A 15,782-nucleotide genomic window follows, 5' to 3' on the forward strand; every position below is an offset into this window, starting at 1 on the left:
AGGCAGCTTGTGGGCACATTATGTATGGTATTTGATAAGCTACTTGTGCTTGAATAAGAGACTATTGAACAAACATCCTGTGATTTATAAGTGAAAGGATGAAATCATGAGAGAAACAAATTTACAGGCAAAGCATATTCAGCAGTGGTCTCATCACTTTCACTGCTCACACTCATATTTATTATACATTACTTGGAGCTACTTATTTTGAGAGAGCAAATTGCACCTTGACAACTTCACTGTAATACTAAGTACCAAAATCATATTTTTCCTTCCTACTTATCTCTGGAATGAAAATGAAATAATTATCTTTTTTTTTTTTTTTTTGCATTTTCCCATGACAACCAAATATTAAGATTGGTCAGTAGTTCTCCAAAGATACTGCAACTAATCCACACTATTTAATTCACATGACAGACAGTGTCCGTCAGCAGATCCCTAAAGCTTAGTATGGGTCCATAAAAGGACAGGATTCTCCTAAAAGGGCTCTCAAGTTCTGGATCTAAACAAAATGTCCAGATAGCCCAGCTGCCAGCTGGACTATTTCCTGGTAGTAAGTCTTGGTACAGAAGCACATTAAGAAAAAAGCAGAGGTTAATAAGCAACAAACATTTCATAGGTCAATAACACAGTTTGTTGGTGGAGAGCTAGACGAATCTGCAAATATAAATTCAAAAGGTACCCAATTCCTCCTGCTTTCCTTTAAGGTTCTAAAGCCTTCATAAACATGGTGATTAATACTCAATTGTAAAAGTCTTTTCTTAGAGTTAAGCCAGTGATCCAAAGTGACAGAACAGGCAGTAAATTGCCACTTGTCATCTGCAGAATAAAATAATCAGAATGCTAGAGCTAAAAACATGCACATGGACATAGGAATGTGCCTTATAGAACACATGGACTTTTTTAATTATTGATGACTGAATTGCCTGTTCAGACCCTAATGCTGAGATTAATATTTCCTTCAAATTGTGAGGAGAAGGAGTAAACAAATGAACAAAAACAAAAAAATCAAGAATGTCCCTTCAGCAATATCTCTTGGAGAGCTGACAATTATTTTGTCCTCAAACTGATCAAAAATGGAAATGCAATGCAGAACAACTGGAACCAATGGATAAAGTGGCTTGATCAGGAATAGCCTTTCAATCCAAATGACACCACTTGACACGATGCTGTCACCAGCAGAGCTAAAGAACTGAAAGAGCAGACATTCAAAAATAAAGGGCTCCTCCTCAGTAATGGGAACTTAATAGAGGTTCAAGCACACTGACCTGAGGGGACACCAACAGTGTGAGAGTGTCACTCTTTAGCTGGAATACAAAATTGGTGCAAAGGGCAGAGAATCAGGACCATACATACAGACCATATCTGAAATGATCACTTCCTATGTAGAATACTAAAACTGCCCATATGTGTATGTATGGCCCTGATTCTGATGCCCACCCTCAGAAAAATCCAACCTATTTATTCTTTCTTAATTCAGGAGGGAGAGCATAAGAAAAAAACCCTGCTTGCAACTTACCACATTGTTTAAGGCATGATTTAATAAACAAAATGAATTAATGTCTTATAAGATCACTGAGTGCAAAGTGCAGAGAAGCACACATGATCATCTTTATTCTGTATTTGAACTTCATTTTTCTAATCCCTAAGGCACTTCTAAAAGATTTTCTAATAGGAAAAGTTTTGTTCTCTGGGGTAAAAGTTTTCAATTGCTCCAATTTTTCTCACTACCTCAAGGATAATTATCTTCTCTAACCACTGATACATCATCTGCTTTGAATCCTCCACTTCTTTGACCAAGGAGTTCAATTTAATAGAAAAAGTTTCATCTTCCCTTCCAGGGAGTTTCAATAGTGTTTTAATTTCATTTGTCTGGAAGGTGATCAAGTCTAGCACTTTTATAGAATCTGCTTTCAGTAGCTGTCACAAAGATCAGCCTGTGGGAGATTAGCTCTGACCACAGCATGGGACAGGGGTCTGTTCAGGCTGGCAGGAACAGCACAAACCTGTGGCAAGCAAAGAGAAAACATCCATCCAGAGCCATTAAGCAAAAAAGTATTGTCTGTAGTTCAAGAATTCCTACATTTGCACATTTCTGTGGAGGAATAGTCAGATGAACTGACACCTTTTCATTGTTTCCATTCTCTTCCTTAGGGCTATGGTGCTGTCTGGTGTCCGAGGCAGACAACACCCAGCACGAGACCAGGCTCCAGCTAACACCCCAACTCTGTGTGAGCTTACAAGTGCTTATTTAAACACTCATTTCTCATGAACTTCAGCCATGTCAGTAAGCATCTAGCTCATGAAGGAAAGAAGGTTGATGGAATCACCACTCCACCCTCAGAGCTCAGAGGAAGTTAAGCCTTTGTGCCCCAGCCACTGCTTTGCCCACAAGTGTCTGCTGCAGCCTGAAGCCTGCCTGGCACCCACAGGTGCTGCTGAATTGCTATGGATCAGGTTAATTTTAACCCAGTGTTTCACTGCTTCAGCTGGAGCCTTGAACAAGTTTACAAGCAGAAAGAGACTCTGCAAAGTCTCCGTTCATATTGTCCAGGTAAACACCCCAGCTAAACTGATGAAGAAGGACACCTTGGGATTTGGAGTCCCAGAGTGCTGTTATGGATTTTCCTTTTCTCCTTTTCACTCTCACTGTATTTTTGTGCCATCTAAGTTGCATATGTTCTGTGCTTGATGCAAATCAGCCAAACCTTTCTTGGTTTCATCAGACTTTACAGATTTGGCATGTCAAAGGCTTGTCTGCTTTCTTTAATGAACACAGACAGGTATCTTTAAAGATGATGAAGAAAGAAAATTCACTGTATAGTAAGAAAGTTAATAAAGTATTACAATTATAACCACATCTTAGTACCTGAACAGCTTGAAAATCCATGTTCCTTTTGTGCTCATTCATTTTGTTTTCTCCTGAGCTCCAATCTATTTTACTGCACTATTTCTAACCAGTTTTGAAAACTTCCAGCCTAAGGCAGTCAGACAGTCTCTGTAGGGACTCCATGCACAAGGAGTCTTGATCATCTCTTGATGACATGTAGTCTAATTAGGAAATCAGGTAAGGGTGGGCAAGGCAGCAGGAGCAAAACCCATTAAAAGCAACCAGGACTTGCTTGGGAATTTTTTTTTCTTTTCCACAAAGAGTCTGCTTTATCAGAAGTCGTGTGTCCTGAACCGTTAATTAATTAAAGTTATGGTTTCAACCAGCTCTCAGAGTAACCTGCTTAATTTCATCCTGGCTGAGAGAAAACTCCCCAGCAATTTTGAACTTCCTTGACTTTCAGCTATGTAACTGTTTTAAAATCAGGAAATTTGGAATCTAATTGTGCAATAGCATGGTTGTTAGGATTATTGTTAGTGACAATATTAATGTGTTATGCACTAAGACAGACTATTTATCATATTTTGTTTTAGAAATTGATTTTCTCACTCTCCTATTGTATTCAAAATAGAATTTCCCTGAAGACACTGGTATGAACAATCACAAAACCCAAAATTTAGACTTCCATATGCATAGCTTTGCTCTAGGAATGTGTTCTTCCTATGCAGCAAAAGTCCATTCTCAAAGAAAAACACAAGGAAAAAAAAAAGCTTTAGCAGTGAGATTGCTTAAAAAAACTCAGTAGTGAAGGAGAAGGGCAGAATTCTAGGCCCAGAAGACTAAAATCATGGAGCAAACAGATACAGGGAATTGAGGCTGAAAGGTAGTGCTTATATACAGTAAAATAGGCTGTGTGGACTTTGTAGATTCCTTTAGCACATTATTCCCTAAGGCTTAGTGACAACATGCTTGTGTTTTCCTGTATGGCTGCTTTGGATGACCAGTGACCTCTCAGGAAGGTTCTATCAAGGGCTGAGTAATCACTCTTGATATTTTGCATGACATTGACATGGACGAGGACAAACCTCTACTAGAAAATGAGAAACCCCCATAAATGTAATTCAGTGTAAGTGTATTTTAAAAAAGCTGTCAAAGCAGGTTAGCTCAGTAGTGAGCCCTACTCCAGACAGCATTGTGGAGGCTGGTGGGCCTACACAAAAAGGGTCCATTATGGTTCCATGGAGGGACAGACCCCAAGTTGGAAAAAATTCTCCCCTGTCCAAGGCGACTGAGCAGAGCCTCTCCCAGGATGCTTTGTTGCATATGCAAATACACCCCAGTTCTACCTCCCTGGCTGGCCCATTGGCCTCTCTGACCCTTTTTCCTTATATGTGTAACCCCTAGAATGCTCTCCCTTCCCTGCTTCCCCATCGGCCCCATACTGCCACAGTGTCCTGCCCCCTTTACCCTATTGGCTGCCATCCTTTGTCCCACCTCTCCACTGCCCTGAGCCCTCAGCCCATTGGCCCTGATGCTCTGCTCAGCCCCCCTGTTCCCCATATTTAAACCTGGACTCTCCACTGTTCGTTTGTCTTTTTTCCTGGACACCTTCATGCATGGCTGGAATAAATCTCCTCCTCGGCACTCCATACAAAGACCCTTCCCACGTCTTTGTCATGGGTGATTCTACAAGAGAAGTTTGTACTGCAGTGACTGTGTGTGTGTGTGTGTGTGTGTGTGCCTGTGCCACCAAGCACCTTCATTACTGGAGATGCTTCTGGAAGGTGGCAGCACCACTGCCTCTTGCTCCACCGCCAATGGGTTAGCGGTTTGTGACACATCATGGTCGTAATTTTTGTATACACTCGAGAACAAAAATTCAACAACATAAAGTAACACAGATTAACTATAATCAGTATTTCTCACCCCAGAAATTTTTGCATTAGCACAAGGAAGTTTAGCAAAAGCTATATTGCAATGGATGGATGAACAAGGTCCAGGAAATGCTGGAATTACCTGTCTCCAAGAGGAGGAAACTCTAAACTTCATGGAAAATGAGACCCTGCAGAGTATGTGGGCCAGATAAGAACAGAAACAGAAAAGTCCTCTCTACAGAGTGGCATTTTGACCCCAGTTCTCTTTGCTTGGGCCTGGGAAAGCAGTGTGGTGCAGCCAGGGACACAGGATTCAAAGCTATTAGAATTGTTAGTTGTGATGAATCAGATTCCTGAGAAGGTGCGACGGATGCCTGTTTGTGGACTTCCACACTCCTTGGAGCAAGGACCTGGCTCACATCCTTCTACCTTGGAGCACAGGCAGAGCTGCATCCTCTCAAGCTGTGCCTTGTCGAGTACTGAAGAGGACCAGGCTGTACTCCTCAATGCCAGAGATTTTGAGCACTTTGCTCTGAAGAAAGAGAATGAGAACTTGAACAAGCAGGAAGTGTTGAATATCAACAGAGCTGACAAGTGAAGCAGATAAGAAGACAGGACATAGGGCAAAGCTGAAGTGATAATGTAATGGGGAAATTCAGAAGTCACATGTGCAACAGGGAAATTCAGAATTTACATATCCTGCAGCTGTCCTCAAGTGGCTTAAATGCTTGTGCATCCTTGGAACTGGGCAGCTACCACCTCTCATGGAGAGGAGACAGAGCTTCTGGATCAGGCACCCCTCAACACTGCACTGCTGTGCTCTGTGTCTGTTCCATGCCTGAAAGCTGGAGGAACAGCAGGTCAAGAGATGTCTTTAAAGAATCAGAAAAAAAAAAAAAATCTTAAATAATTAGATTTGGTCAGCTCAGCCAGGAGAAGTAATACTGCATTCCTTTCTCTTTGCCCATTCTTGAGCTTCTAAAAAGCAAAGACAATGTTCAGCTGATTTATTTCCCCAGAGACAGGGAGCTAAAATTGTCAGAGAGAAAAGGAAATAAAAGTTATGCCTGCATATGACAACTATGGCTGGAAAAAGCAATAATAAAGAAATGAATGTTTCTTGTATGTACTTGTTCAATTCAATTAGAACACAAGTTAAATTCTGCTCCATATAACAGACACATAAAGGTACAATAACCCTGTTTGCATCAGACCAAAACTAACAATAATGTCCTATAAAATTAATTTCCAGCTTCTTATGAAAACAAGTCACTTTTAATAATATGTTATGGCATTATTTATTTGCTATAATTTTAATAACAAATGAATTTTGAAAATAAGGTATATATTTGAAGAAAGCATACAGTGTCATTTGCAAGAATAACTTCATGCAGGAATGACATTTGCAAGAATAACTTCATGCAGCTCTTTATGTGACATTTTTGAGTTACTATGCAGATCTTTTAGCCTCTATTGCTATGATCCTGACAGGTCCCTTCCAACTCAGCACATTCTATGAAAAGATAAAAAAAACATGGGAGAGAATGCTCTCCCTTGGCTGAAGGGGAGAGAAAATTTGCATTGTGTGTATGTTACTCATCACATCTAATGAAGAGGCATCTCAGCATTTTTGCTGACAGTGGAACTTTGTTAAAGACAGTCCCTGCCACAAGGACTAATTCAAAATCTGGGTTAAAAAAACCATCACTAACCCCCTCAGACAGAATTAAGGCCCAAAGGTTATAGGGCCAAACTTAGAGGAGTTCCACACTCACAAAGCAGCTCTAAATTTAGGGGTCCTAAATTTTCAGTGGTAAGCCTGTCTACACATGTGCAGCCCACACTGAGGCTGGGCTGCACCAGTGAATTGTGCCGATGGATTGTAACAAGGGATTGTGCCAATGGATTATTGTGCTGATGGATTGTGTCCATGGATGATTGTACTGATGGATGATTGTGGTGATGGATTGTGCTGATGGATTGTGCCGATGGATTGTAACAATGGATTGTGCTGATGGATGATTGTGCTGATGGATTGTGTCCATGCATGATTGTACTGATGGATGATTGTGGTGATGGATTGTGCTGATGGATTTTGCCAAGGGGTTGGGCCGATGGATTGTGTCCATGGATGATTGTGTCAGTGGATTGTGCCAATGATTGTGCAGATGGATCATGCCAGTGGATTGTGCAGATGGATCATGCCAGAGGATCATTCCAGTGGATTGTGACGATGGATCATGCCAGTGGATTGTGCCAGTGGATTGTGCTGATGGATCATTCCAGTGGATTGTGCAGATGGATCATGCCAGTGGATTGTGCCAGTGGATTGTGCTGATGGATCATTCCAGTGGATCATGGCAGTGGATTGTGCAGATGGATCATGCCAGTGGATTGTGCCAATGGATCATTCCAGTGCTGATGGATCAGTCCAGTGGATTGTGCAGGTGGATCATTCCAGTGGATCATGCCAGTGGATTGTGCTGTTGGATCATTCCAGTGGATTGTGCCAGTGGATTGTGCAGATGGATCATGCCAGTGGATTGTGCCAATGGATCATTCCAGTGGATTGTGCCAGTGGATTGTGCTGATGGATCATTCCAGTGGATCATGCCAGTGGATTGTGCTGTTGGATCATTCCAGTGGATCATTCCAGTGCATTGTGCTGTTGGATCATTCCAGTGGATCATGCCAGTGGATTGTGCTGTTGGATCATTCCAGTGGATTGTGCAGATGGATCATTCCAGTGCATTGTGCCGTGTTGCTGTGGGTGCTGCACCTGTCTGTGTGTGAGCGGGTGGCAGTCAACACAAGCAGGCAGGAGGCTGTGGAGAACAGGGTTTTCTACGTAACTGCTGCCATACACCACAATTGTCCCTGTCTTACATCTCAGTATCCTGACACTGCTGCCCATGCTGGCTCAGTTTCATTACCCAGTCATTTCCCCACTTCACTTTGGAACTGTATCTTGTATCTTCTGCCAACTCCAGGTTTTCAGACACCCCAGAGGCTTTATGTGCAGCTTCCTTTCTCAGCTGCAAAACAAGATACATCGAAATAAAGAAACTGTTAAACCACACAGAGGAAAATACTGCTCCTGTCCTCTTCTGCAATAGAAGACTTAGAATTATTGCATGTATAATACAATTCAGTAAAGTTTAATGAGTTTCTGAAAAAGTAGTTTTGCTTTATTATCCTAAATTTGTAGGCTAGACCAATATGTAAGTGATTTAATAACAGCACACACAGCTTCACTAACGCTTTTATGGACAGTCAATGAGAAAGGGAGACAAAACTTATTTCTAAGATCCATTTTTATATGTTTCTTCTGACTTTATGGCATGCAGGCAAAAAGCATACATGTAGGCTTAACAAGAGATGGACAGAAGATAGTTGACACCATTTTCTTCATTGCCAAAAAAAAAAATACATGGAAATACTGCTTCTGCAACTATGTTTCAATTTTGGATTCTAGTTGAGAAATTGTTGATCTACTTATGTGATACCAAAATTGTTGCCAAGCCCAACAACTGTAAGCAGGCATCCCCCAGAAGCTCTACCCCCTTCAGGTTTCCTGTTCATTCTTGCAGAGGCCAAAAGACCTTGGTAATTTGAATTTTCATTTAATTTCATGTAGTAGGTGCAACTTCTCACAACTTCAGCAAGCAACAGAACATCATGATGCAGACACAATTTTTTTTAATCTAAATAACAAATAAAATATCCATTATTCATTAATAACCTGGCTCTGAAGGATGAATAAGGTACTGCACCAGTACTGAAATCAAATGTGTGGGTTTTGGGCCGTAGTATCCCTTGTGAGCTGTATTTTAATTGGAGCTGCATAAAACCTGGCAGTATTAATTCCCAAGGGAATGAGCAAGTTTTATTTGGTTCAGATTCAGACATTGCCTCACACAATGCAGGATGTGTTGCAATTCCTTTTGACAAGAAGTTGACACAGGATTATATTTTGAAGATGCCTGCCTGTGTTCTCTGTAATTTGGAATTTTTAATACTTCCTACAGTTAATGAGATTGGTGTATATCTATTGATTTTGTTTGAATAAGAGCCCACCCTCTTAATACCTGCAGAAAAAATTATGTAAAAAACTCTCCTTCATATCTCTGAGAGTTGTTTTCTACTACAGAGCAAAAACTCAGACTGGAGATAATAAATGACAACAAAGCCAAAATTTCAGGGCTGTTTAGAAAATTTCTGACTACGTGTCAAGACTGAGGCTCAATGAAGCCTTTTTAATTTTACAGACTGAGAACCAGAAGGACAGAAGCTGACACCAGGACATCAAAAGTGGGATAACAGCAAGCACATCTTATACATATCCTCAAATGTGTATTTCCACAGCAAACAAGCCATGTATGAGAAATTCACAAAAATCTGAATATAACAGGGATGCAAAAGAATTTCTGACCCAAATTTATCCCATCATCTAGTTATTCATCTGTTCAGTTACACCACCACTGATTTGGTATATCCTCACCTTGGAATTCCTGAGACAAAGAATTTTCTGAGTGGAACTGAGAAATAACTGAGTGGCTCCCAGAGACACCTCTGAGAGTGGCTCCTGAGTGGTCCTTGACATGCACACAGGCTATTTCCCAGCTTCTTCCAGACTGGCAAAACACAGAGCACTCATCAAAATAGCCACTGAAAGCTGTTCCTGACTTTAGACCTTCCAGCTGATTTAAAGATGCACATAAAAAGCTACCAGTGAGGACTATGTGTATGGTCCTGTGACTCCTTTGGAGCCATCTTATAGATAGACCAACAACCTGATTATATTTCTCCAGCTGTAGAGATTTTATGTATTTCTCTCTGAACTAAATTCTGACAGTAAGAGTCAAAACAGAGAAGCAGCCCTAACATTTGTTTGGTGGGCTCTAGGATAATATAAGAAAGTCTCTAAGAAATAAAGTACAATTTCCTTCTTTTCTCCTTTGCAAAGAAACACATTCAAACAGTAATTGCTTGCACAAAGTGCAAGAAAATTTTGAAATAATTTGCACTGTGTGACACTTCCCTTATGAAGTGAGAGACAGGTAATGTTCTGGGTGTTATTTTTTAATTAATGCCAAAGAGCAATCTGGATAGATTTTTTTTCTTTCAATAACATACAAGTCATCAAAAGCAACACAATGCTGTGAATTATTTACCTCTTAAACAGCAAGGAACTGCAAACCATGAGCACATTATGGACTTCTTCACTACAAAACCTGAATAGAATATGATTGATAGAAGATCTCTTAAGACAAATTATTTTCTTTCTCTTTTTTTCTTTTTTCTTTTTTACCTATCTTTGAAGTTATGCTGCTGGCAGGCTACAATATGAAGCAAATATTACTTAGGGGTTCCTGTAGTGTGTGTACTGTGCACAGAATGAAAATGCTACAAGGAGGTTTATCATTTTAAAGTTCTGCTTGGCTCATTAGGATTGTTCTCATCATAGTCCTGGGTAAAAGGAACAAGGAAATCTGTTGTGAGTAGTTAGAAAAAGTCACTATAGTGAAATAAAAACCCAATTACTTTAACCCACATTTCCACATCGTTTGGACTACAAAATTTGCCAGCATGGATAAGAGCACACCAGAATCACATCAGCACAGAAATTTTGGTAAAATAAAAGTTGTGCCACTTTTTACAGCTTTGATGGATTGGAAACTGTTATATAACATTTAGTTTAACAGTCAACTCTTTTCTTTCATTTTGACTTCCTGATACCATTTGAGCTGTAAATCAGAATGCACATGGGATACAAAGCAAAAGTAGCTCAATGGCTTTGTGACTTGTTTTTTCCTCTGTGGAGCTACTCCAGAGTTTTAACTGTGGATATACTTTACTGAACCAGAACAACAGTAAAGTCTGTGTAAAGTTTCAGAAAGCAAATATGATAGGAAGAGAATTTCTGGTGAGTAAACTAACCCTAAGGTAGATTTTCATTAGGATCTGAGTAGATACAGAGCTAAGTCTTGATTTTTTTCTAATCTTTGCCTTTCAGAATTTCCTCCCAGCTAAGAGGGAAACTGCACACAAAAGACAGTGAGAGCAGTGCCTGTTTTTTCTTGGTTGAAGGCAATATCTTATTCTTGAAGCCAAAGTCAAGGTATCTGTGCTGCTGTGCACCCTGAATCCTTTTTTTTCATCAACTTGCAACCTTGAATATGACTCCAAAGAATGATACTCCCTGTGATATCAAAGGAGGCAAGTTGGGAAAAATGCCTTGTTTGATCACATGGCCAAGAAATACCCAGGGGACATCATGATGAGCCAACATTACCGTGTGCTGGAATTTGATAATGAAAATGCTGCTGCCAGACATTGATAAACAGCCACTGAAATGAAAGGCAAAAGCAGTCATTTTACAGAAAGTATTTTATATTCAGGAAAAGCTAATTTAAAGATGCACATAAAAAGCTACCAGTGAGGACTGTATGTATGGAGGTCCTATGTTTCCTTTGGAGTCACTGAAAAGGGACCATCAATAGCTTTGATTCTTTTCTTTTAAGGTTTTACTTTAATAATTGGTGTGTTTAGGACCTGTACTTCTTCCTGCATTTTTAATTCAAGACAGAAACTTCTTTCACGTGCCTCAATGTGGAAGGACAAAAAGTCAGAGGCAGGTTTTGTGAGTTGGAAAAACCATTTCCTTTTTTTGATATCTCTGACTTATGTCACTGGAGGATTTTACACAAATACAACTGAGACCAGGTTTCAGTCTTTCAAAGGCTCTTTTGGGCATCACATATAATAATGCTCATCTAATATCAGGATTTAAGCCAGTTGCTGTTATCTAGTGAGTTACAAGAGCTGCACATTATTTGTACCATCAGACAGTCAGGCAGCCACCAGCAGAGAACCCTGATGATGCTTTAGCTCTGAGGAGGTGGGAACAGAACCTTTATCCAGCACACCACACTATCCCTCACCTGCTCTGCCAGGCAAAGATGCTGCACTGAGGTGTTGTTTGTTGATGTTGTCTCCTCAAATGGCAAGAACCACGTGTCCCTTCTATTCCCTGCATCCACAGCAGCCCCTGTTGCACAGGGGGCTTCAAAACAGCCTGGGGTAACACCAAATGGCCAAGACATCACTCCTTTCTACAAAGGAAATCCATTCATTTCTCACCTGGTCACTTTTAGCAAATCAATTTCCTCCATGTCCTTAACAGTATAGGTATTTAAAAGCACTAAACAATCCAACACAAACATACAATTTCAGTATCTGCCTTCTTTGGGTTGAGGAGACTTCAGTTCATGTGGCCAGTCATTAAACTCCTCTGGGAGGTCTCAGTTCTGTGTTCTTGTTCTCATGTCACAGATTTCATGCAGAGAAGCAGATGGAAATTTTGAATTTTTTCCACCCAAAATCTCTCACATTCCATATAGAGTCAAAATCAGCAAAACAGTAAGACATGCAACAGAGCTTATTTCCACCTTAGCTACAAGGAATATATACCAGGATTATTTAATTTTTTTTTTTTCTTTTTTTTTTTTTTTTGCAGCACAACACACACTGTTGTAGGTTCTGCACACTTTATGGCAATTCACCAAGTTACAAACCCATGAATGTTCCTAATCTACTCATAACAATTTTTTATTTTGCATGAACTTAATATATCATCACAGGCTTTCCATGCATCCAGATGAAACCTCCCACTTTCATCCTTGCAGGTAAGAAGTTTTTATGACAGATAAAGATTAGTATCCTTCTTTTGATCAGCACCTTGTTTAAAAAGTCACAAATCCAGATGTTCTAGTAGAGTCTCTACCACATTGATGACTTTCCACAAGTTTGTTGGGACAGACATCATATAGATGCTGCCCAATTGCCACCTGAGTTAAACTTGAAGATTATCTTCCTTGCTAAGACTGTCTGCTGCTCTTGGTCTTCTTCCCAAATTCCTTCAAAATCTCTATTGCCTCCAGAGCTTTCCTCAGTTTTGAGCACATTCTGCAGGACCAGGTGACAGCCCAGGCCATTTGCAGCAATACCCACACAGGCCTAGCAAACACACAGTCCCAGCAGAGCAGAGTTCCCCCAGATTTCCTATCAGAAATTTCAGCAAAGACCCACCAGGAATGTGTTTGGAATGTGTTTGCCTTCACCAGAGAGCAGTGACTGATTCCTGGCATTCAGAATATGCCACCTCCAGCCCCATGCCCACGATGCCCCCACTGCAGAGGATGCCATTCTGATCACAGGCACTTTTCTCCAGTATCTCACAAACCTTCTAATTCATCTTGAAAAGTGCATGACAATTTTTATTATTGCTTTAGTCTTCTTGTTATTCTTTACGTAGCTCTTACAACAGACTTTGATTTGAAGTGGTAGATTTTCTGAGTTTTATGAATTATCACACTCTGCTTTATCTCCAAACACATGGTTCAGAAGGAGAACTATGTACAGGTTCCAGGTGCTTCCAGCACTGAACAGCAGCTAAGGGAAGACATAAAATGTCTCTTTATTTTACTGCATCAGACTGTCACCACACAGCACAGGAAGTTTTTCACCTTATTCTCTAGGCTGTCCTGCTGGTTGAAGCCAACAAAAGGAGACCATTCTTGCAAATACAGCTGTAGGGGTTTTATGTCTTTTTATGTCTAACTTCATCTGAATTGGCCACCCTGGGGATTTGAGATGTGTACACAGCCCTCTGACTACCAAAGCAGAAAAAAAGCCCTACATGTAAATAGTTATAAATAGCTTAAGGATTTTTATGCTGAAAGGTTCTTTTGACCATCATGCCAGAAAAAAAACATTTGGAATGGGTTTCCTCCAGGCACTTGAATGATAAAAAGAAGGTAAAGAATAACAGAGAAAAAATAAAGGAGGACAAATGAAAAAAACCCATTACTTGTAAGCAAATCACTAGAACTTGGGTATATTTCCTGAAATCAAAGTATCTGTGTTTCATTTATACATTAGAAATCCCTCTTTTTGACACTTCATTATTGGCAGTGTGACATGCACCCTGAGAAAGGCTGACTGTTTGCCTTCAATAAATCATGCCCACTGCCAAGGCAAAGCTGATTTTCACCTGTGATCCAGCAGTTCACTTTCACAGGACTATTGTCCTTTAATCCCTCTCTCTGAAATGTACCAATAAAATTACAGAACAGATTAAAATTTAAACAAAAGGCCTACTGCCCCCTAGTAATGTTTTGTCTTATAAATCATTTAACCTCATCTTTTTCCAAGTGTAGTTGGTTCTGGGTTATGGCAGACTGATGGCAAAATAATATTTGCTATCCTGGGTCCATTATAAACCACCTCTCATAAAACCATCAGAGGTTTTTTCTCTAGCAAAGGGATTTGCTAAGAGATAACAGAGGTCTTTTAGAAATGCAGTTATCCTATTTACAAAGAATAGTAAAAGCTTGCTTCATACAGAAATGTAATTTTGATGTTTATTCAATGGGTCACCAGTGTTTTCTTAAAAAAAATAAATAGATATTTTCTCTTGCTGCAGCAGCATGGGTTTTTCTTTGCCAGCTATTTGCAGTCATTTCACTGACATGTGGAAAACTTCATCAGCTTATATTTTTGACCTGGTTACAAATGTCTCATCTGAGCATTTGAATAAAGTGAATTGTTTGCAAGAAAATAACAAACAAGAAGTTTTACTGTACCAAGGAACAGACATATTTTAGAATATCAGCACTTACAAAAAGGAGGGGGGGGGGGAGAGAGAGAAAAATAGCTAAGAACTATTAAAGAACTATAATGATTGAACTATAATCTAAGAACTATTAAAACTATAATGATTGAAGAGCTAACCAAGGATGATAACAAATTGCTTTGCTAGATGAATGAACATTCACTCAGTATCCCATGCAAAATTGTTGAATAAAGATTGAAAACTTATCTCTGTTGCATCATTGAGTGAGTTTACATTTCAAGTAACAGCTGCAGTTAAGAGCTCCATGGCACAGGAAGCACTTTTGGGTAAAGGTTTAACAGCAGGTCTTTTACTATCTGTCAACTGGTATAGGTGAGTATGGCCTTACTGACAAAAAAATGACAAAGTCTAAGGTACTGGGTGAGACATTTGGTGCAAGTCATGGAAAAAAATATGAATTGTGAATGAAAAAATATGAATAACTGCTTTACAGCACAAGCTTGGTATAACTGTTTCAAATTTTTCTTACAGATTTCTAACTTGCACCCAGAAACCTGTGTGCTTCTGCAGACATATCAGACGTGTTCCTTTGGTCTGCTCTGACAGCTGAAGTCCTCAGGGGCAGAGAGAGGGAGAAAGGACCATCCAGAGCCCAGCACAAGGAATAGCAGTGCTGGAACAGAGGTGTCTCAGTGTTATGTTTGATCTGCTTGCACAAATTTAGGAGACAAGTGTTAAAATCTACCCAGCAGCTGCTGGAACTGCCTGCTTACACTGGGAAACTTCTGATCTCTCATAATCTCTAATATCTTCTATGTCTTCTCTAACCACCTTTTCCACAGACTGATATGAATTTTCCAGAAGCCATTTGACTCTCTGCTTGCTCCATGGGAAGGCTAAAAAAGCCACAGGAGGCAGTTTGACCAAATGTTAATGACCAAATGTTAATGACCAAATGTGTTCAGCCATGCTCACTTTATGAATGTTGCTGCATAGAACCCACTGGTTTACAAGAGTCTCTCACAGTTTGCAGGTTTTTCTGGAGTCCCTTCAGAACTTGGAAAGGACATTCTAGCATAAATATAGGTTGTAAAAATCTAAGTAGAATTGCTTTTAAAAATCCTTGAAGCCTTGCTAGTGGAACATCACTACATTGTATAAACACTTTCAAGAGCTATTAAAATTTTTAAAACTGAAATCTGGAGCTACTTCTTCAGCAGGCAACAAAAAATTTGTGTAATAAATGCCTTAAAACTACAGCTTTTGATTGGACATTTTGGGCTTATTTACAATGAAAATAACTTTATCTTGTAGCTTAATTTGTCACAGAAATTCTTGGTTGAGCATGTAAACACAGGTGACAAAGGAACATCAGTAAAATGGGCACAAATTAAGGAGACAGAATATCAACTCAGATGAAGTGATGTATCAATTATCAGAA

General features: G+C 39.7%; 1 protein-coding gene across 2 annotated transcripts in view; it reads left to right on the forward strand.

Annotated features, from left to right (window-relative positions):
- The window catches only part of CLSTN2 (calsyntenin 2), a 346,915-nt gene extending 344,057 nt beyond the window's left edge, over positions 1-2,858 (forward strand). For both annotated transcript variants that reach the window (XM_077183656.1, XM_077183657.1), the window contains exon 18: positions 2,155-2,858. In XM_077183656.1, the coding sequence (XP_077039771.1) occupies positions 2,155-2,272 (118 nt within the window). In that variant the 3' untranslated portion in view covers positions 2,273-2,858. The remainder of the gene's footprint in view (positions 1-2,154) is intronic.
- Positions 2,859-15,782: the final 12,924 nt, after the last annotated feature.

Source organism: Agelaius phoeniceus, chromosome 10 (genome assembly GCF_051311805.1).
Source record: "Agelaius phoeniceus isolate bAgePho1 chromosome 10, bAgePho1.hap1, whole genome shotgun sequence".
Taxonomy (NCBI): domain Eukaryota; kingdom Metazoa; phylum Chordata; class Aves; order Passeriformes; family Icteridae; genus Agelaius; species Agelaius phoeniceus.